The sequence below is a fragment of the Microcebus murinus genome, chromosome 22 (assembly GCF_040939455.1).
Source record: "Microcebus murinus isolate Inina chromosome 22, M.murinus_Inina_mat1.0, whole genome shotgun sequence".
Classification (NCBI taxonomy): Eukaryota; Metazoa; Chordata; class Mammalia; order Primates; family Cheirogaleidae; genus Microcebus; species Microcebus murinus.
The window spans coordinates 7,913,520-7,935,954 of record NC_134125.1 but is presented as its reverse complement, the minus strand read 5'-3'; the positions used below and the strand labels follow the sequence as shown (position 1 = coordinate 7,935,954).

The 22,435-nt window shown below is 41.3% G+C and overlaps 1 protein-coding gene across 2 annotated transcripts in view; it reads left to right on the top strand.

Annotated features, from left to right (window-relative positions):
* BRAP (BRCA1 associated protein) overlaps positions 1–20,789 on the top strand; it is a 30,259-nt gene extending 9,470 nt beyond the window's left edge. Inside the window, exons 5-12 of one of the 2 annotated variants that reach the window (XM_075996563.1) lie at positions 1,220–1,333; positions 4,082–4,230; positions 8,066–8,141; positions 8,741–8,879; positions 9,275–9,384; positions 10,802–10,891; positions 15,501–15,604; positions 18,378–20,789. In XM_075996563.1, the coding sequence (XP_075852678.1) occupies positions 1,220–1,333; positions 4,082–4,230; positions 8,066–8,141; positions 8,741–8,879; positions 9,275–9,384; positions 10,802–10,891; positions 15,501–15,604; positions 18,378–18,741 (1,146 nt within the window). In that variant the 3' untranslated portion in view covers positions 18,742–20,789. The remainder of the gene's footprint in view (positions 1–1,219; positions 1,334–4,081; positions 4,231–8,065; positions 8,142–8,740; positions 8,880–9,274; positions 9,385–10,801; positions 10,892–15,500; positions 15,605–18,377) is intronic. The other variant, XM_075996564.1, reaches the window with a different exon arrangement.
* Positions 20,790–22,435: the final 1,646 nt, after the last annotated feature.

The window sequence follows — 22,435 nt, the reverse complement described above, 5'->3', positions numbered from 1 at the left end:
TCTCCCCCCACCACTAAAATAAAACTGCATTCAGAATTGATCGTCCTTCCTCGGCTTCTTAGCTCACTTGGTCATATTAAGAAAGCATAAATAATCAAGAATCTACAATTGAATTACATCATTGGAGGGGAATGAAAAGCTGATGAGAAGCTTATGGTGGCAGTGAGCTGCAGAACCCCACGAGGGTAGGTAGGCAGGACTATTTTTGCCTGGTACAGCTTCGAATCATCTCTTCCTGGAGGTTGACAGTGCAGCATTTCCTTTTGCAGAATTCTCCCCGGAAGCAGCTTGTCGAAGTTGGTAGGGCCAAAGTGCACAACTGCCTATGTTTGGGCTAATGCCCACTGGAGAATGAAAGCCAGACAAACCTTGGCCTCCCCTCTGTCTCAGAAAATTGGCTGAGTTTAAAAACTGGAATCATCTCTTTGTTGCTTTCTATCAAGGCTAGACTAGAAGTTCTGATCTACCTGTGTCCATATTCACACGTACACTTGTGCCTTTGCAGCTTTGCCTCAAGGGCGCTGTTTACCTCAAGGGCTTTCTCCATCCATTTTCCACTGCAAGGGAATGAGACTATTAGTTAGTCATTTAACAGCTGGTTCATCTGGGACCTCTTGACTTTGACTAAGTATTTGACACTAGATGGGGGTTTCACACCTCCTGATGGGATCCTTATCTATCATGTATTATTATTATTTGGTTTATTGAAGAGGAGTTAGTATTTCATCCCATACCAGTTCTACTGGTCTTTTATTTTTTTCTAATATAAATGATGCTGACATTTTTTCAAAGGAGTTCTTTCATAACACTCATCTGTTATGATTTGGTTCCAGAAATGAGTGTTTACTTTCAGCTGCTGTTCAAGTGATGACTAGAGGGAAAAAACTGTTATTAAGGGAAATGTTGACCATTGCTGGTTGAATATTAAAATTCTACTAGCTTTCAGCTTATTGCACTCTGGTACTTTCTGCCAATTCAAGCAAAATCTCTCTTGTGGCCCAAGAAACACTGCAGAGATGTAGGATATTGACCCACAGAGTACAATTAGCTGACCAGCTTGCTTAGGTAGATGTTACTTTTTTGGCAGTTGCTTTCTCTCCTAAGTATAAAATTTAAAAGCTGATGAGGAGAATAAATGAAACCGTGCATCTTGAATATAAAGCCACATTGTCAGGATATCTGTCTTAATTTTTTCCTTTTCCCCATTGGTGTACTATAGGCTGATGCAGATAGTTTTTATATAGCATGCAATGGCCGCCAGTTCAACTCGATAGAAGATGATGTTTGCCAGCTGGTCTATGTGGAAAGGGCTGAAGTGCTGAAATCTGAAGATGTAAGTGTGAATAATTCTTATATTTGATTGCTAATATATCAGATTGGTATACATGCGAAGATATCTGTGGAAATGCCCAGTATAGGCCAGTCCATAGAGACAGAAAGTGGATTAGTGGTTGTCAGGGGCTGGGGGAAGAGATGAAGGACTGCTAACAGGTACAGGGTTTCTTTTGGAGGTGATAGAAATGTTCTAGAATTAGATAGGGGTAATGATTGTACAATTTTGTCGATATACTAAAAGCCACTGAATTATATACTTTAAAATGGAGAATTTTATATTATGTGAATTTTATATCATTTTTAAATTGCAAAAAAATGTTTTTTAAAAAAATATATATTATCTACATTGTTGACATTGAGTGCTCATCTATTTAAGATCAATGAAGCATTGCCTAGAGCCAAAAAGAAAAGTTTTTATTTTAACTATTATCCTTAATCATCTTCTTAATTCTTGATTCTGTTTCGATAGCAACATCTAATTGCTCCAATCTGCTGCCCTCTATGGGAACCTTTCCTACATGTGCTCACTTGAATCACTTCATAAAGTAGCAGATTTAGCTCTGTGATTTGTTTCTTTTTCTTTTCTTTCTTTTTTTTTTTTTTTTTTTGAGAAAGAGTCTCGCTCTTTTGCTGGGGCTACAGCAACACTGCAGCCTTGAACTTCTGGGCTCAAGCGATCCTCCTGGCTTAGCCTCCTAAAGTGTTAGGATTACAGGCTTGAGCCACCACACCCAGCTCTGTGATATTTTTAAGATTTCCTTTTTTAAAAAGTAAACCTAAAGATATTTTTACCTTAGGCCGGGCGCTGTGGCTCACGCCTGTAATCCTAGCTCTTGGGAGGCCGAGGCGGGCGGATTGCTCAAGGTCAGGAGTTCAAAACCAGCCTGAGCGAGACCCCGTCTCTACCATAAAAATAGAAAGAAATTAATTGGCCAACTAATATATATAATATAAAAATCAGCCGGGCATGGTGGCTCGTGCCTGTAGTCCCAGCTACTCGGGAGGCTGAGGCAGGAGGATTGCTTGAGCCCAGGAGTTTGAGGTTGCTGTGAGCTAGGCTGACGCCATGGCACTCACTCTAGCCTAGGCAAGAAAGCGAGACTCTGTCTCAAAAAAAAAAAAAAAAAAAAAAAAAGATATTTTTACCTTGAGATCAGCTTGATGGAAATGAGTTCTGAATAGATTTTTATATCATTAGGTGAAATCAAACTTGATATGTGATAAAATTTGGCTTCCCTTGGTGCCAGGTGCTGCGTGAGGCCTCAGTTTTAGAGATTTAGAGAAAACTCTAAATGAACATGGCTTCTTGAGAGATTTCCTGTGATTATCTACTTTTCATGACTGTAGATTAATGTGCTTTTTCTCAATTTGTCCTTATGTGTGTGCCTCCCCAGTTTAACCTAAGTAGTTCCTGCTCATTTTCTGTCTGGAAGGGCTCAAGTCAGACATTGCTCTTTTAAGGATGCCTTTTCTGACCACCTGTCATGCTCTCTGGTTCACATTCTGTTATAGCTTCCTGTACTGGTTTTTGGTTTTTTGTTTTTTCCTGATTTTTCCCTTTTTTTTTGAGACAGATTCTGGCTCTTTTGCCTGGGCTAGAGTGTAGTGGCCTGATCACAGCTCACTGTAGCCTTAAATTCCCAGGCTGAAGTGATCCTCCTGCCTTAGCCTCCTGAGTAGCTGGGACTACAGGTGTATGCCACCACGCCCAGCTAATTTTTTAATTTTTTGTAGAGACAGGGTCTCAGTATGGTGCCTAGGCTGGTCTCAAACTCCTGGGTTCAAGTCATCCTTCCGGTTTTTGGACTTACTGAATCAGTTTTTGCTTATCGTTGTTACACAGCTAGAACAATGTCTGGTGCACATAGCAGGACTTAGTAAGTATCTGTTAAGTGAAAGAATAAATAAAAATCAGTGTTGTTGATACCATTATCACTAAGTAGAAAGTGTTAAGTTATCATTTATGCTATGGAAAAATCCTTCAGGTTCATTGCTATTCAGCTTCTTTTATTCCTGTGTGTTCTATTATAGTCATAGACATTTTGAGCTAGAGCTAGGAGTCTGGTAACATTTAGGATTTAAATGTTAGGGCCAGGCATGGTAGCTGTAATCCTAGCACTCTGGGAGGCCAAGGTGGGCGGATTGCTTGAGGTCAGGAGTTCGAAACCAGCCTGAGCAAGAGCGAGACCCCGTCTCTACTATAAATAGAAAGAAATTAGCCAAACAACTAAAAATAGAAAATATTAGCTGAGCACAGTGGCATGTGCCTGTAGTCCTAGCTACTTGGGAAGCTGAGGCAGAAGGTTTGCTTGAGCCTCGGAGTTTGAGGTTGCTGTGAGCTAGGCTAACGCCACGGCACTCTAGCCCAGGCAAGAGAGTGAGACTCTCTTAATAAATAAATGAATGAATGAATGAATGTATGTATGTATGTATGTATGTTAGGATTTTGGCAGCAGTCTCCCTTCCTAGAATGTCAGCTCCATGAGGACAGAGATCTTTGTTTTGTTCTCCACTGTATTCCCAATACCTACCACAGTGTTGGCAATATGGGAGGTGCTCAATCAGTATTTGCTGAATGAATGAATAAATAAATGAAAATCTTACCAATTTAAATTATTTGCATAGAGCGATAATGTTGAGAACATCTTGGCCAAGAGTCAAAAAGCAACAGGAAAACTATTGTTAAAAGAAAAAAAAATTATTGCTGGTGGATGAAGAGTGAGGCTTATACACAGTGTTTTTGTAGGGTGCCAGCCTCCCAGTGATGGACCTGACTGAGCTCCCCAAGTGCACGGTATGTCTGGAGCGCATGGATGAGTCCGTGAATGGCATTCTCACCACCTTATGCAACCACAGCTTCCACAGCCAGTGTCTACAGCGCTGGGACGACACGACGTGAGTGCAGGGGCCGTCCTCCGCTGTCTCAGAGCCCATTCTGACCCGTTCCAGAATTAAAAATAGCCACCACCAAAAATGAACCACTCCAAGTATTTGACTTTATAAACCTGGCACCATGATAATAAGAGGTCACACGGAAGGGCCTTCCATTTTTCTCTTTCCCTTTCCTTGGTTCACGGTTCACCAGGTCCTTTTCAGTATGCTGATTCTGAATCCTTACAGAATTCCCCAAAGCAGCATGAGTTGTTTTTTCCTTCCAAGAACTGGAAAAGGAAAAAGCAAAAGCAAAGCTTAGCTTTGAGGCTCTTATGCTAAAATGAAATCTAGGTCTGTAATCTCAGTTGTCACCTGCACTTGGTATCTGCCATTCACTTTGGCTTTCTTATCAATAGGGCTACAGCAACCTAATGTTTTATCTTTGTTAAGCTGTGGATGGCTTGGTGGCCAGTAGTAATAGCAGTGACTAAGTATGAGGCCTACCCTACAGTCTCCTGATTCCCAGTGCATCAGAGGCCTTAGTTGTAGGTGACATTGCCACAAAGAACTGAGGTGGAGCCTATACCTTTTATTTTTTTTCCCCTAAATCAGGAGTGGTTGCTTTCTTTACAAACTGCACTGTGGCACTTAACTAGAAAGATACATTATGCGCTGGCTTCATGGGTTTCCCAATATGGAGAGGAAGACGGAGAATCTGATAATCACACAAATAAATAAATCACAGTTATAACTAGTATTCCAAAGGAGCAGCGTGCAGTATTGTGATGCAGCCAGGCCCACCTGAGAAGTGGCGTCTCAGGGAGGATAAGTAGGAAGTAGCTGGATAAAGGGCAGAACCAAGAACCAAAAACCAAGCCAGGGCCAGGCGCGGTGGCTCACGCCTGTAATCCTAGCTCTCTGGGAGGCCGAGGCGGGTGGATTGCTCAAGGTCAGGAGTTCATAACCAGCCTGAGCAAGAGCGAGACCCCATCTCTACTATAAATAAAAAGAAATTAATTAGCCAGCTCATATATATAGAAAAAATTAGCCAGGCATGGTGGCGCATGCCTGTTATCCCAACTACTTGGGAGGCTGAGGCAGAAGGATTGCTTGAGCCCAGGAGTTTGAGGTTGCTGTGAGCTAGGCTGACACCATGGCACTCACTCTAGCCTAGGCAACAAAGCAAGACTCTGCCTCAAAAAAAAAAAAAAAAAAAAAACACAAGCCAGGCAGTGTGGGGAATGGGGTGGGGGGAGGTGTGTGCACAGGAAGGGGAAGATCACATTCCAAAGCCCAGAGGTTAGGAGGGCTGAAAGTCCACATGAATCTCTATTCTCCCCCTACACATGCCCTCTTGGCTAGACGAAGAACACCAGCTTTCACAGAGCAGGAACCTTGCGTGGGTGGCTCAGTGCTGTGCCCCTTACACCTGGCGGGATACCTGGTGCACAGTAGGGGCTTAGTAAATGTTGGTGAGCAGATAAACTGAGTTTCTGTGGCTTATTTAGCAAGACAAGAATCTTGCTGCAATTCCATAGAGTCCTTAGTCAATTCTGGGGTATCATTTGGGAATTTTTCAAAGAATTGTCCAGTTACCTTGAATAAAGCCACACTGAAATGGGTGTACTCCATAAAGTTCATCTGTAGCTCAGGTCCATCTGCTGTACTGTTTGAGTTCTGGGCACTTGTTTATCCCCCCCCACTCCAATTTTACTTGCAGTATACATTAACTGTCATAGAACCACAACATTTTAAGTTGGAAATTTCCTCAGAGACCATCTTGTCCAACCTTATTTTATGGACGAGGAAACTGAGGCCCAGAGGTGAGAATTAGCATGCTTAGAGTGTCATGGCCAGAGAATGTGAGACTAGGACTAGAATTCAACCTGTCACATGGGGTGTAAGGCATGGCACTCGCCTTCAAAAGCATGCAGTTCACTTAGCCAGTGGGTTTAGAGCCTCCGTATGTTCACGGTACAATGCAAGGCACTGAAGGAGAGGAAACAAACCCAGGTCCTCTCCAGGGAAGTTCAAAGTTCAGTCTACAGGAGTGTCTAAATCCCTTTGATTCGTGGTAGAGACTGCAGGTGAGAGAGACGGGGTCCCCAGCAGAGATGCTCAGGAAGGGCTGCTGCAGGAGGCAGTGTTGGTACCAGGTTTTTTTACATGTGGAGATGTCAGGGAAGGCCATTCTGGGAAGGTTTTCCAAAGATCTCATCAGGAAAATAACATCAAAACTCAAAAATTTTTTGGAAGGATTTAATAAACTACTAATTATTTTTTGTAGACAGATAAGATGAGTGCTAATTGAATATAGTACATATAAGTTTATTTTTATATTCTTTTTCCCTTTTTTATTCTCAGGATCAGATTTACATTTCAGAAAGATCATTCTGGCACAATGTAGAGAATTAGATTGCAGGATTAGTTTGTTGTTTTCTTACCCACCTGCTGCCATAGCCACCACACAAACAGAAGGGATGACACAAAGCGTTTCTGCCTCTGACAAGACTGCTTTCCACTTACTAGATAGCATTTCTGTTATTTCTTCAAGATTATCTTCTGTCTTTCTTTTTTTTTTTTTTTTTTTTTTTCAGAGTCTCACTCTGTTGCCTGGGCTAGAGTGCCCGTGGCATCAGCCTAGCTCACAGCAACCTCAAACTCCTGGGCTCAAGCAATCCTTCTGCCTCAGCCTCCTGAGTAGCTGGGACTACAGGCATGCACAACCATGCCCAGCTAATTTTTTTAGCTGGCCAATTAATTTCTTTCTATTTATTGTAGAGACGGGGTCTCGATCTTGTTCAGCTGGTTTCGAACTCCTGACTTAAAGCAGTCCGCCTGCCTTGGCCTCCCAGAGTGCTAGGATTACAGGCGTGAGCCACTGCATGCAACGTGTCTTCTTTGATACTAAAGAAAAAGGCAGATTGGATCCTTTAGCTTTCTCTTAGGAAACACAAATAGAGCCTCCTCACCTGTGACAAGAACTTAGTGTTCTTCCTGCTTATTTCCTTTTCTTGGTTTCATTTACTCAGTTGGGTAGCAGACTGATACTAATTATATCTTGAGCATTTATTCATCTTGGTGCCAATTCAGTTAGCCTCAACTATAACCTACTTTGTGTCATATTTGCCCATCTGACAAAAACATTCATGACTGACTTATCTTTACTTTGGAGTATAATAAAAGGGTTAATGGATTTTTTTCAGTGTCATTTTTATTGGCTATTTGTAAATCGAAACTTGAATACTTGGTAGAGCTTTGGTATCTTCTGCATTATGTTCATCGTATGGTGAAATGTCATGTGCCTTGCAGGAAGCACATTAACACCTTTTTTGTTGTTGTTAATTTGGTAAAATGTACTATATATTTTAGATCCAACTCTGAGGAGAAACCTAGAAAGGACAGGGTACATTTTCAATGATCTAAATCTTTGGGAAATGGAGATAAGGTAGATTGTTTTGAGTAAAATACATTATAGATAACCAGACATGAAATCAAGTCCTAATTCTAACCTGCAAATATTCAGCTCTTTGATCATTTAAGTTTTTTTCTTTTTTTTTTTCAAAACGTGTAGGATGGCAAAGATCATCTGAGCTTTAGACAGAAGAGTGGAAAAGGATATGAGGCAGATCACAATTTCTCCCATTGTTTTGCTTTATCTAGATTTTGTGTATTTTCATTTTGTTTTGAGAATAGCCCCCCAAATGTTTATATCTTTTAAGTGATATCTTTAGTTATGATAAATTTAAAAATAGCAATTAGGGAGGATATAAAATCCAGTTTTGACTTTTGGGTTCTGTAACAACTGTCTTTTATATTTAACCTGCACCATTGTCTTTTGGTGTCCTGGATATAGGTGTCCCGTTTGCCGGTACTGTCAAACACCAGAGCCAGTAGAAGAAAATAAGTGTTTTGAGTGTGGTGTTCAGGAAGTAAGTAATGGGTGATGGAAAAGAATAATGAACGTAGCTTTAATTGTCTGGTGTTTTCTTCTGCTTAAATTTTTTACCTTTAAATTCTTTTGAGGCTGATTTTTTTCCCCTTGTCTAAGGTCAGTTAAGACATATGAATACACAAATTTTGTTACTCCTAAGCAAAATAAATACCTTATGCTTTTATTCTTTGTTCTTTTAAAAAGCTTAGATGTTTACTGATAAATTGTGAGTCTTTTTCTTGCTATTTACATAGAGCTATTTAGAAATTAGAGCAAGAAAACGAGTGACCCATAAAGGCATCCTTTGAGACTTGGTCTTGCTCTGTTGCCCAGGTTGTAGTCCAGTGGTCGATCATAGCTCATTTCAACCTCAGACTCCTGGGCTCAAGTGATCCTCCTACCTCGGTCTCCCAAAGTGCTAGGATTACAGGCATGAGCCACCCCACCCAGACGATTTTTGGGTTTAAAATGTATATTTATTCAAAACTCTTGTAAAAAAACTATAAATCTCATTCTATACCAAGCCCCTTTCCACCCCGAGAGGTCCAGGTCCTGTATTTTTATTTAACTAATTAAGATCTTACCTCCTTCTGACAGAACCTTTGGATTTGTTTAATATGCGGCCACATAGGCTGTGGACGATACGTAAGTCGACATGCTTATAAGCACTTTGAGGAAACGCAGCACACCTACGCCATGCAGCTCACCAACCATCGGGTCTGGGACTATGCTGGAGGTGAACACTGCTCTCGTTTTCTAATTTGGATTCATTCTGTGTAGAAACTTCCTTCGCAACCTCACCACTTTCCCTCACTGCTTGAAATGTCATCTTCCTGATAGTCTTGACAAACTCAGATTCTCACAAGTGCCCAAGGGCACCATTTCCTAGAATTGGCCTGAACCACACATTTTATAAAGAAACGGTTAATACTTCCACTCTTGTCCTCTCCTTCCCCTTTAAAAGTTGAATGATTTGACCCACTTTTAAAGCAAGATTGCAAGGCATTTAATTTAGATCTGTTAAAAAAAATTTAGATCTGTAAAAACAAAAATTTTGTCAGAATTAAAAGCATATGGAGACCCTTTTCCTTCTGAAGAAGCATGCTTTCATTGACTCATTCTTTTCTTCAGATAATTATGTCCATCGACTGGTTGCAAGTAAAACAGATGGAAAAATAGTACAGTATGAATGTGAGGGTGACACCTGCCAGGAAGAGAAAATAGATGCCTTACAATTAGAGGTAAGATGTTTTATGAGTTATCACTCACCACCTATTTCTATTGCTGTTTACTGTTCTAACTTGAAAGGGTGTTTGGGCTTTTAATTTTGCCATTTACCCTGCATATAAATATTTATTTTAAAACATTTTTAAACTCTTTTTTTCTTTTTTTTTTTTCCTATTTACATCTTTATTTATGCTCAAACCTTTTTTTTTTTTTAAGTTCTACAGTTGCTGTGAAGGATTATTTTTTTTATTCTGTTTTTCTTCTTTGAAAGTATAAGTTTCACCACACCGTGCCTTATTATTTTCAATATGGTATTCCTAGTTGTCTCAAGTTCAGTATTAAGGTTGTTTTCTATAGGGGCAGTAAAACTGAAAGTTAAGAATGTTCTATTAGGGTCAGGCGTGGTGGCTCACAGCTGTCATCCTAGCATTCTGGGATGCCAAGGTGGGAGGATCCCTTGAAGTCAGGAGTTCAAGACCAGCCTGAGCAAGAGTGAGACCCCATCCCTACTAAAGATAGAAAAAGTAGCCAGGCATGGTGGCATGCTCCTGTAGTCCCAGCTACTTGGGAGGCTGAGGCAGGAGGATCACTTGAGCCCGGGAGTTTGAGGTTGCTGTGAGCTAGGCTGATACCATGGCATTCTAGCCTGGGCAACAGAGTGAGACTCTGTCTCAAAAAAAAAAAAAAAAAATTTAATTTTTTTGTAGAGACATAGTCTCACTGTTGCCCATAGTCTCACTGTTGTCCAGCCTCCTGGACTCAAGCAGTCCTTCAGTCTCCCAAAGTGCCTAGGATTACAGGCGTGAGCCAGTGCACCCAGCCTCTGGTTCTTCTTAAAGTCAGTTTGATAAAAATAAAGTTTTTTATAAGTACATTTCTCTCAATTAGATTGTAAGCCCCAAGAGGACAGAAGTGTAATTGTCATTTCTATGTCGTTCCCCCCCCCCCTTTCCAGGGCTTGTTGAATAGAGTAGAATCAAGGTGTTTTATACATTTTGATGGTTACTTTTAGGCTTCTATAGACCATTAAGGGTCAGATTTTTTTTTTTTTTTTTGACACAGAGTCTCACTCTGCTGCCCGGGCTAGAGTGCTATGGTGTCAGCCTAGCTCACAGCAACCTCCAACTCCTGGGCTCAAGTGATCCTACTGCCTCAGCTTCCTGAGTAGGCATGAGCCACCATGCCAGGATAATTTTTTCTATATATTTTTAGTTAGCCAATTAATTTATTTTTCTATTTTTAGTAGAGACAGTCTTGCTCTTACTCAGGCTGGTCTTGAACTCCTGATCTTAAGTGATCCTCCCGTCTTGGCCTCCCAGAGTGCTAGGATTAAAGGCATGAGCTACCGTGCCTGGCCTAAAGGTCAGATTTTAATTGGATTTCAAAGACTGACAACAGTGACATTTTGGTGTTTATTCTGTCTGTTTCTAGTATTCATATTTACTAACAAGCCAGCTGGAATCTCAGCGAATCTACTGGGAAAACAAGATAGTTCGGATAGAGAAGGACACAGCAGAGGAAGTAAGTCTCTGGTTTGGTGACTGCCGAAATACCACATTGCAGGGCAGTCTGCTGGTGGGATGGGGGAGGCAGCGTATAGGGAAAAAAATCGTAGAATCTTCCCTTCTCAGTCTAATAACAGGTGGAGAACTGTTTTGTCTCTAAAAAGAAACCTTGGCTTTAAAGGCTCGTGTGTTTGGTATTTTGTGATCATAAAGGGGTTTTGTTTTTTTAACCTCAAGCAGGTTTTCTAATGCCTTATGTAATTCCATTTAAAAAATATATAAGTATGGGCTGGGCTTGGTGGCTCACACCTGTAATCCTAGCACTCTGGGAGGCTGAGGCAAGAGGATTGCTTGAGCTCAGGGGTTCGAGACCAGCCTGAGCAAGAGCAAGACCCCGTCCCTACTATAAATAGAAAGAAATCAATTGGCCAACTAAAATATATAGAAAAAGGGGGGAGGGAGGGCATGGGCAATATATGTAACCTTAACACTTGTACCTCCATAAAATAAAAACAAAATAAAACAAACAAACAAAATATATAGAAAAAAAATTAGCCAGGCATGATGGAGCATGCCTGTAGTCCCAGCTACTCGAGAGGCTGAGGCAGAAGGATTGCTTGAGCCCAGGAGTTTGAGGTTGCTGTGAGATAGGCTGATGCCATGGCACTCTAGCCTGGACAACAGAGTGAGACTCTGTCTCAAAAGAAAGAAAGAAAGAAAGAAATGAGCCAAACAATTAAAAATAGAAAAAAAATTAGCCGGGCATGGTGGACATGCCTGTAGTCCCAGCTACTCAGGAGGCTGAGGCAGAAGGATTGCTTGAGCCCAGGAGTTTGAGGTTGCTGTGAGCTAGCCTGACCCCATGGGACTGTAGCCCGGGCAAAACAGTGAGACTGTCTCAAAAAAAAAAAAAAAATTAAAAATTAAAAAATAAATAAAAATACAAGTACATACACATGAGTTTGTAATTGGAGTCTTTCAACTTGGAAACAGTTACTTTTAGAAGCTGACTGTGGACTTCTGAGGTGCTGATATGGTCTGAGCACTTCTAAATTGAAGGAAATAAAATTGGGCAGAGATGTTGGAGCTTCAGTGTTCACCCTGAAGGTCTTGGGCAGCAGCTTTCAAATTTTAACTAACTAGTCCTTTAAAGAAGATGCCATTTCCTACTTCTACATCATAGTAAAAGAGAAAAGTTGTATGACTCTGCCTGCTTGATTTTCCTGTCTCCAGCATGGACAAGGAACACTGAGAAAGAAGGTGAACACCTGAGGGTTTGTATATAATTAGGGCTCTAGGAACCATTCTCTGGACTTAGGGACAGTGTGTGTAATTCAGTGATTCCCTTAATATCAAATAAAGGCTTTTAAAATTTCTTAGTGATGACTTGAGTAACTTTGTGAGTTACCACTGATATCTGGGCCTCAGATGGAGGCTGCAGAGCCGGTTTGGAGTGCACCCTGCGATGCTAGAGTTATCCTGGAGCTTAGTGGTCAGGGCCATGAACCTGTTTCTGGGTATGCCTATAAATGGAAGACATCAAGTTTTTTAAAATATTAATGCTTAACACCAGCTTTAAAATGATTTCTAGTTAAAAGTTATTGATGGGCCTGGCTTGGTGGCTTCCGCCTGTAACCCTAGCACTCTGGGAGGCCAAGGCGGGAGGATCACTCAAGGTCAGGAGTTCAAAACCAGCCTGAGCAAGAGCGAGACCCCGTCTCTACTATAAATAGAAAGAAATTAATTGGCCAACTAAAAATATACGGAAAAAATTAGCCGGGCATGGTGGTGCCTGCCTGTAGTCCCAGCTACTCCGCAGGCTGAGGCAGGAGGATCGCTTGAGCCCAGGAGTTTGAGGTTGCTCTGAGCTAGGCTGATGCCACGGCACTCTAGCCTGTGCAATAGAGTGAGAATTTGTCTCAAAAAAAAAGTTATTGATGAAATTCTTACAAGAACCTTCAAAGCAATGGAAGTGTCTTTCCAGAGGTGCTCAAGGTCACCTGACTTACTAACAAGTTCTGAACAGGGCTCGATTGGAGTACGTGCAGGGAAGGATGAACCTCCGAGGAGGGTGCACAGTTGAGGCAAAGCACTGGTGGTTGCCACTTGGTGTCAAGTAACGGACTCCGGGAGGTGCAAACCCATTTTTTTTCCAGCATATTATTGGGGTACAAATGTTAAGGTTACGTATATTGCCCATGTCCCCCCTCCCCCTGTGCAGACCCTTGAGAGCTGAGCTCAGGATTCTCTCTGCCCTTTAAGATTCTTTTTTTTTTAAATTTTTTTTTTTTTTATTTTAGGAAGAAATCAGCGAAAGAATAATTTTTTAATTAATTTATTTTTTAGAGACAAGGTCTCACTATGTCACCCAGACTGGTCCCCAACTCCTGGGCTCAAGCAGTCCTCCCATCTCAGCCTCCCAAAGTGCTAGGATAACAGGTGAGAGCCACAACACGTGGCCTGCTCTTTAAGGTTCTTTAGGATTTATTGCATTCCCTAAGACATGCCAAGTGAAAAACAAGTTAAGGGGCAGGGAAACAAAAAACTGCAAAACTCATGTTTGCTTTTAGGTAGGGGTAAGATGTAGGCAAGAGCAGCTCTAAATAGAAAGCTCTGAAGGGCTTGAAAGGATGCTTTTGTTTTCTAATAACAAATGTTGTTTATCCATAAGTCCATGGGTGATGCAAGCCTTTTGTCCCACTCCTGTCCATTAGCGCGCTGAGCCCAGAGCATGTGCAGGGAGAAACAGGAATCTAGACCCAGGGTCCTGTTGGCAGAGATTCCTGTTCATGGCCTCATAAAAAACTAATGTGGGGAGGGAAGTAGATCAAGGTTGAAATTCATGGTGGACTTCATGTATACATACTATTTATTTCCACCAGTGGTTTAAGTATATACAATTATTATACCATGTGAATGGAGTCTGTTCTAGAAAATGAAGCTCATAGCCACTTGAATGCTTTTGGTTTTCTTGGGGCCATGTACGAAAAACACATAGTAGGTAGTCAGTACTGGTGAAGTCCCCTAATGATACTTCTCAGTATTTTTATTGACCAAAACATATAGAGCTTGGTTCCTATTGATAGTAATTTCTGTCCTTCCCAACTTCCTTAAACGACAGGAGTCAGTTTAGTAGGAAATGTCAAAAGGATCTAGTGGTCTCGTATTTTAGAATAATATTGAAGAGAAAATTAATAACAAACTAGAATTAGAGCAATTATAAAGCTATTTTGATTTTCATGACATAGAGGAACTTTTAGAAATCTTTCTTACATGTTTTTCCAATGAGGTTTTTAATGAGGTTGTTTTTAATGAGGTTGGCTATAAAGTTAATTTCTACAAAACAGTTACTTATTTTTTTAAAACCAGCACTATTTAGAGATCTGCTAGGTAGGCTGTATGGAAAATGTTTAAAAAGAAGGGTTAAAAGTGATGACCCTTTCTCTGCCATGATGGATTCTGCATGCATCACATACACGATCTCTACTAATAGTTTAGATCTAGCCAGGAAGTCACTTTTCCTTTGCTACAGAGCTTTGGCCTCCAGTGTAGCACAGAGAAGACTTTAGAAGTTGGCTTTGGACCCAGACTTTGGGTCCAGTCCTGGATCCACCATACTCTAGCTGGATGACGTTGGACATACTGACTCCCCTTTTTCTAAGCTTCAGTTTGTGTCAAAAGTTGACTTACTGGCCTGGCACTCTGGGAGGCCGAGGCGGGTGGATCGCTCAAGGTCAGGAGTTTGAAACCAGCCTGAGAAAGAGTGAGACCCCCTCTTACTAAAAATAGAAAGAAATTAATTGGCCAACTAAAAATATCTAGAAAATACTAGCCGGGCATGGTGGCGCATGCCTGTAGTCCCAGCTACTCAGGAGGCTGAGGCAGTAGGATTGCTTGAGCCTAGGACTTTGAGGTTGCTGTGAGCTAGGCTGACACCATGGCACTCTAGCCCAGGCAACAGAGTGAGACTGTCTCAAAAAAAGAAAAAAGAAAAAAAAGTTGATTTACCTAAGGCACAGGTTTGTTAAAAGGAATAAACAAGGTCAGGCATGGTGGCTTATGTCTATAATCCAAGCACTTTGGGAGGCCAAGATGGGAGGATCTCTTGAGCCTAGTAGTTGAAGAGCAGCCTGGCCAACATAGTGAGACCTTGTGTCTACAAAAAATTTTTTTAAGAATTAGCATAGTGGCATGAGCCTATAGCCCCAGATACCCAGGAGGCTGAGGTGGGAAGATGAAATGAGCCCAAGCATTTGAGACTGCAGTGAGCTATGATCACGCCACTGCACTCCAGCCTGCGCAACAGAGCAAGACCCTGATTTAAAAAAAAAAAAAAAAGAAAGAAATGAATGAGATACTGCTGGCAGCAGGGTGAGCAATTCTGCTTGATATTCAGAAGCTCCAGATCCCTTGTTCATCCTGGTATAGAGAAATAGTGAGAAAAAACAGATTTCTTGACACTTTTATTCCTATTACAGAAATTCTATCAAGTGATTATCTCATCTTTTCTAAATGTGGTTTGTCAAGTTATGTGTAGATAATTGGGGGGAAAATTATGATGTTAGCCCCAAGACTACACAATTTTGCCTTTGTGAAATGAATCTGATTTCTGCTTGTTCTTTCAGATTAACAACATGAAGACCAAATTTAAAGAAACAATTGAGAAATGTGATAATCTGGAGCACAGATTAAATGATCTTCTAAAAGAAAAGCAGTCTGTGGAAAGAAAGTAAGTATAATTGGTCTGTTTTTTAAGTTAGCCATTTTATTGTAACAGGCTCTATAAACAGATAATTTCCTTCATTCCTATGGAAACACCCTCATTTAAAGTGTATGTATCACCAGGTGTTCAGGGGTCCCTCTATAGGTGGAGCAAACTTACTGTGACTTCTTGTTTATTAAAAAATGTGGGCCAGTTGGGTGCAGTGGCTCATGCCCATAATCCCAGCCCTTTGGGAGGCCAAAGTGGGAGGATCACTTTTGGCCAGGAGTTCAAGAGCAGCCTGGGCAACATAGACCTTGTCTCTACAAAAAAATTAAAAAATTACTTGGGCGTGGTGGTGCGCACCTAAAGTCCCAGCTACTTGAGAGGCTGAGGCAGCAGGATTGCTTGAGCCCAGGAGTCTGAGGTTACAGTGAAGCCTGTGTAACAGAGTGAGATCCTGTCTCAAAAAAAAAAAAAAAATGCCACGCTTTATGCCAGATGGATGCCATGTGGAACACAGCACTCTGTCTGGATAGCTGTGTGCTTTCGGTGTATGCAAATGTCTTCCATTTTTGCCTGTAGAAAGCAATTTCTTTGCATCCAGAACCTTCAGCTTCTCTGAGATGTGGTGGCTGAGAACTGGCAGTTAGGAGACTGTGTCTAACCTGGAGGTTTTATATGCTATGGCCTTATGCAGAAATTAAAGGCCAAAAGTGTTGAGTATGAAGCAAAAAACCTCATAAAACAGTATGGCAAGAACATTATTTGGGAAGATAAAATTTTTGTTGATTAAAATTACTTTTCTGGTTTAAGTTATACTCACAAAAATAATTGGCTTTTTACCGCCAAAGAAATGGATGGAAAATAAATTAAAGGAGGATAATTAGTCCTTGGAAAGTTTTGTGTTTTTTAAATAAATCTTTTATTTTGGAATAAGTTTAGATTTACAGAAAAGTTGCACAGATAGTGCAAAGAATTTTCATATGCCCTTCACCCATTTTCACCCATTGTTAAAAGTTTTTTAAATTGTAGTTTTTATATAGAGAGGTAGAAAGAACATAAGATTTGCTGTTTTAACCATTTTTAAATGTACAGTTTAGTGGCATTAAGTACATTTACAATGTTGTATAATAATCACCACTATCCTCAAAATTTTTCATCACTCCAAACAGAACATATCACCAAAAGTTTATTGTAAAAACATTACCACATTAATAAAAATAAAAAATTATCCTATAGTTTCAGCACTTTTATAAATTGAACTGTGTTAAAGAATTACAAAGTAAAAACTAGAAGTTCAGCCAAGTATGAATATTCTTGTTCTTTGTTAGATATGGTGTTTGTTTCTGCTAGGTATACACCCAAGAGTGGAATTGCTGGCTGAGCTTTAGAATATGGCATCATTGGCCAGGCGAGGTAGCTCCTTCTGTAATCCTAGCATTCTGGGAGGGGCCAAGGCAGGAGGATCGCTCAAGATCAGGAGTTCGAAACTAGCCTGAGCAAGAACGAGACCCCGTCTCTACTAAAAATAGAAAGAAATTAATTGGCAAACTAAAAACATATATATAGAAAAAATTAGCCAGGCATGGTAACACATCCCTGTACTCCCAGCTACTTGGGAGGCTGAGGCAGGATTGCTTGAGTCCAGGAGTTAGAGGTTGCTGTGAGCTAGGCTGATGCCACAACACTCTAGCCTGAGCAACAGAGTGAGACTTGGACACAATAAAAGAAAAACAACTAGAAGTTCTTTCATCCCCTAAATCATGCTATCTGGAGGTAACCATTATAAACCATACCAGTGAATATTAATTATTCTTCCAGATCTTTAGCTCTGCCTGCATAAATATCTAGATACATAAATCTTTTTCTGCAAAAATAGAATAGTAGGTATTCCCCCTGGTAAAATATTCCATTTTAGAGATTTTTTTCTTGCTGGCACATCTAGATCTGTGCTGATCTTTGGAGCAGCTGCATGGTATTCCACTGTGTGCATGTACCAGACATTTGTCTTGAGTCTTACACTACTGCAGGCATTGTTGTAATGAGCATCTTTGTCCATGTGTCTTTTGGCACAGTCCCGAGTATATCTATTCTATAAGATAAATTCCTAGAATTAAAATAGCTGTGGCAAAGGCGTACAAATGTTTTATTTTTATAGATATTGCCAAGTCGACATCCAAAGAGTTTGTACCACTTCATGCTCTAGTGCCAGTGTATAGGAGTGCCTCTTTTCCCATGTCTGAGATCTTTGGCATTCTGATACATAAAAATGGTATCTCAAATGTTGTTTTAATTTGTAATTCCTCACTTATGAGTAGGATTGAGGATCAAAAATAGGGCACTCCCAATTCTTAAAACCCTTTTGTTAGAATAAGCACCTTTTTTTCTTCTCCAGCAAATGTAGTGAGGTCAGAGCACTTGACTCTCCAAGAATGTCACTTTTCCTCATAACTTCCTTATCATAGCTGTCATCTCTAAGACACCTATTTAACCAGTGACTGCAAAACAGAGAAGCAGTTGAAGTTTACCATGAGTCACAGAATAGTTTGTGCTGTTGAAAAATGTATGATGCTCCAAAAAAAGTGTCTTGAAGGTATATTTGTGTTAACTAGAGCAAAATTCTTGCTTTGCGTAGCTGATTACATTGGCAGCAAACCAATCAATCTCCCTCACCACTCGAGAAAGGGGTCCGTCCTAAATGGATTCTGAGGTCATGGCTTCTCGTTCAATCCCAGAGCAGACAGGGGACTGTCAGCAAATGAAAAATGTGCTTTTGTCTTCCTTTGTTTTGTAAAAGGTGCACTCAGCTAAACACAAAAGTGGCCAAACTCACCACTGAGCTTAAAGAGGAGCAGGAAATGAACAAGTGTTTGCGAGCCAACCAAGTCCTCCTGCAGAACAAGCTGAAGGAGGAGGAGAGGCTGTTGAAGGAGACCTGTGACCAAAAAGATTTGCAGATCACCGAGATCCAGGAACAGCTGCGAGACGTCATGTTCTACCTGGAGACGCAGCAAAAGATCAACCACCTGCCTGCTGAGACTCGGCAGGAGATCCAGGAGGGACAGATCAACATCGCCATGGCCTCAGCTCCAAGCCCCCCTTCTTCAGGGGGCAGTGGGAAGCTGCCCTCCAGGAAGGGCCGCAGCAAGAGGGGCAAGTGACCTTCAGAGAAACAGACATCCCCGAGACTGTTCCCCTTGGCACAGCGCGGGTGTGCTGGGACCTTCAGCTAATGTGAGGGTGGCCCTAATAACTCCAAGTGAGGATCAAGCCGCAGTCTTTGGCTCTTTCATTTGCTGGTGTGTGGTGTAGTGAATGTAGAGAGAGGGTGCTGACGGGACAGCGGAGGGAAGGGGCAGTGTTTGCAAAGGTGGTAACAGGTCACCGAGCGCAGACATTCTAATGACCATTTTGCCTTTCTGCTTGGTAGATGCCCCAACTCTGCTATGCATTTTTCCGTTATATTTATGGAGTTGGTGTATTTGACATTCAGTTCTGGGGTAGGTTTAAGACGTTAAATTTTTTTTTTTGTTACCTTAAAGGTAACAGTTACCTAGCACTAAAGCACCAAACCTCCCTCAGGTCGGAGCAGCTGCTTTAAAGAGAGGTTCCCATTGGCTATTGAGGAGTTAGGAAAATTCCCTAGTATTAGTCTCATATCACTGTGGTCCCTCCCTTCCTCTGGGGAATTGAAGAATTGTTTGAACGTTGTATGAAAAGAGGCTGGGTTGTAAACCAGGCGCTGGCTTGTCACCAGCAGTCATCTCTTCTTGCTGTGGGGCTAGCCAGGAAAAACAAGCCGGGGCATATTGGGTAGCCCCAGTGTAGGAAAAATGGTGGCAGTTCCACTGTTTATTTTTGGTGACTCTGTACGTCATTGTGAACCTCAAATAAGAAGGAGGCTTAATAGCTGCTCCAAGACTCAAATCTCAGAGTGGATTTCCTAGAGTCTAGCAAAAGTAAGCAGGGAGATTTATCATCCATGTGAAAATATAGACTGAGGCCTCTGACTAGCTAATTGTGTATTTTGCTGGGTTCGGTATTTTCTAAATGTTTACAAAAGATTGGGCTGCATGTTCAGGTTGCAGCTAGAGGGAGCTTGGGCAGATTTTCAATTATGCTTTCAAGATATAACCAAAGGCTGTTTCTAAATCCTAAAATTAGAATTTCAACAGAGCCCCCTTTAAGACAGTCTTGTAATGCTTGTTGTGGGCCAACAGAGGGGCCGTGTACTTTCTCTAGAACCATAAACGTCACATAATTCATAACATGCGGTAATTGAGCAAACCTAATGTGAGACCCATGTTGAAATTTAGCTTCCAGAAGAGGTAGATAGGCATTATAATAAGATATACTGTTAAATTGTGGGGTTTTATTTTTTGCTTTATAATTAGCCAAAGGTTTCAAATTATTTCAATTTTGGAATTGTTTTTTAGCCTGTGGTTGGGCCTCATCCCCTTTGCCCTACATGTCTTATATGTTACCTATGTTAACATACCAACTGTATCACCATCCATTTTTGTGGGACGTGCTACAGCACTTCCCAAAACACCTACCTGTAACTTTGCAAAATGAATGTACTCAAACATTCTTCATTTTTACGTAGGGCAGACCAACTCTCTAAGTTCTCCTTGGACTTACATATACAGATATCTTAAAGCAAGAGTGGGAATGTAAAGCATAACCTAATTCTCTTTCCTATAGAGATTCTATTTTATTTAAAATCTATTTTTACACTAGTTAGAATCCTGCTATTTCGGCCAAGTATTTGTCTTGCATGTCTGACCTTGCAGAAGCTGGGGTGGATCGCAGCATACTAATGAAGAGAATTACAAGCAGTTTACAGTGCTCGCTCGCTCCTTGTTTCTCTCTGATCGCCTCCACCAAGGAGCCCTCCCGCCCACTAGGAGAACAGATTTTTTCAGCACAGGTGGGATAAATGCTCTGAAAGGCTGTGCCCAGGGGAATGAGCAAAGAGTCAAATGTTTCCAAACTACTTGAAGGTTTAAGAAATATGTTCCAGGAAAAAAAAATCTTATCAAAATATGTAAAGAAAATTTTTTTAAAAAATGGTCAAAGAGTCATGTTTGAATTCGACAAAATTACATTAGCTAGAAGCTGTTAGTGTTTTCTTCAGGATAGAAATGAACCACTTACTATACCATACTACCTTGAACAATGAAATTAAAATAGCCAAACTTTCAAATTATTCTATCCTGTGTGAACTTTGTCTCTGATTGCCATTTGCCTGGGAGCATGCATCTAATAATCTAAGAAAATGTCAGTGGCCTGGATTTAGAAAACCACATAAAAATCAGCCCCTCAGCTGGACCTGGTGGCTCATGCCTATAATCCAAGCTACCCAGGAGGCTGAGACAGGAGGATCGCTTGAACACAGGAGTTTGAAGCTGCAGTGAGCTACGATCACATCACTGCACTACAGCCTGGGCAACAGAGTGAGAGCCCCATCTCTAAAAAAATTTTAAAAAGCAACCCTGTACAATATAATTTGCAGCTAGATTATTCATCTTTCAGCCCTTTTCCTCCAACTCCCAAGCTAATGAAAAGTAGCTGAACCAGATATAGACTGGAGAAAACTATCTGAATGGGGGTGGAAGGGGAAGACTCAGACACACGACTGTTTTGCAAAGCAAAAGTGGTCAATTAGGCCGGGCGCTGTGGCTCACGCCTGTAATCCTAGCTCTTGGGAGGCCGAGGCGGGCGGATTGCTCAAGGTCAGGAGTTCAAAACCAGCCTGAGCGAGACCCCGTCTCTACTATAAAAATAGAAAGAAATTAATTGGCCAACTGATATATATATAAAAAATTAGCCGGGCATGGTGGCGCATGCCTGTAGTCCCAGCTACCCGGGAGGCTGAGGCAGAAGGATCACTTGAGCCCAGGAGTTTGAGGTTGCTGTGAGCTAGGACGCCACGGCACTCACTCTAGCCTGGGCAACAAAGCAAGACTCTGTCTCAAAAAAAAAAAAAAAAAAAAAAAAAGTGGTCAATTTTTACACCTGAGGCTTTTTTCCAGGCCCTACACCAAGCTGAGATTGGGTTTTTTCTTAGAGGGTGAGATAGGCAGCTGTCACAAATGTGGCTTATTAGGATACACTGAGTAATATAAAACAATGAAGCAGCTATCCTCCCCACTTGCACGGCGAAGTTGTCCCCATAAAAAGAGCTGAGAAACTGTTTTCAGCAGCCAGCCAGTAGAGTATGGAGAACTTGGCAAATCACAAATGAACAACCTTCTGTCATCATTTGGAAACCCCTCTCCTAGTGCAGTCAGGATACACAAGCTACAAATACTATCCATAAGATTTGGCTGCAGTACACAATGCCACGTTGCCTGGGCTTGTGCAATGAAGTCCATGGGCTTATCTAAAAAAGGAAAAAGTCACTCTTAACTATGTTGTGTTCTCCAGGATAAAGCTGAATGAACTGCTGCATGGTGATTCTGTGTAGTACTTCTCTCTGGGCAGCAGAAGGGAAATCACAGAATCTCTTAAGAACCAGTTCCTGCTCCTTAAAGGTGTCAAGGGACATCTAATCAACCCAAAGACCTGGCTGTCAAGTTTAGGAAGCTACTGAGTACTCCGTGGCAGGCCTTGCTGCTGGCTGGTCGTTTTCATTCTTGCTTCCCTTCAGGAACCTTCAGGAACCCCTAGAGGCCAAGTGTCCACCTCCCCTGTGCCAGGTGAAGTTGATTTTCACCCCCTAAACACTGTCCTGTGGTCTGCCTGGGGCAAATAAAAAGCATTCTTTGCACCACCTCCCAGTAAAAAAACAAAAGCAAGGACTTCAAGGAAGTTATATAAGGCTGCTTTTGTTTTTTTACTGGGGGGTAGTGG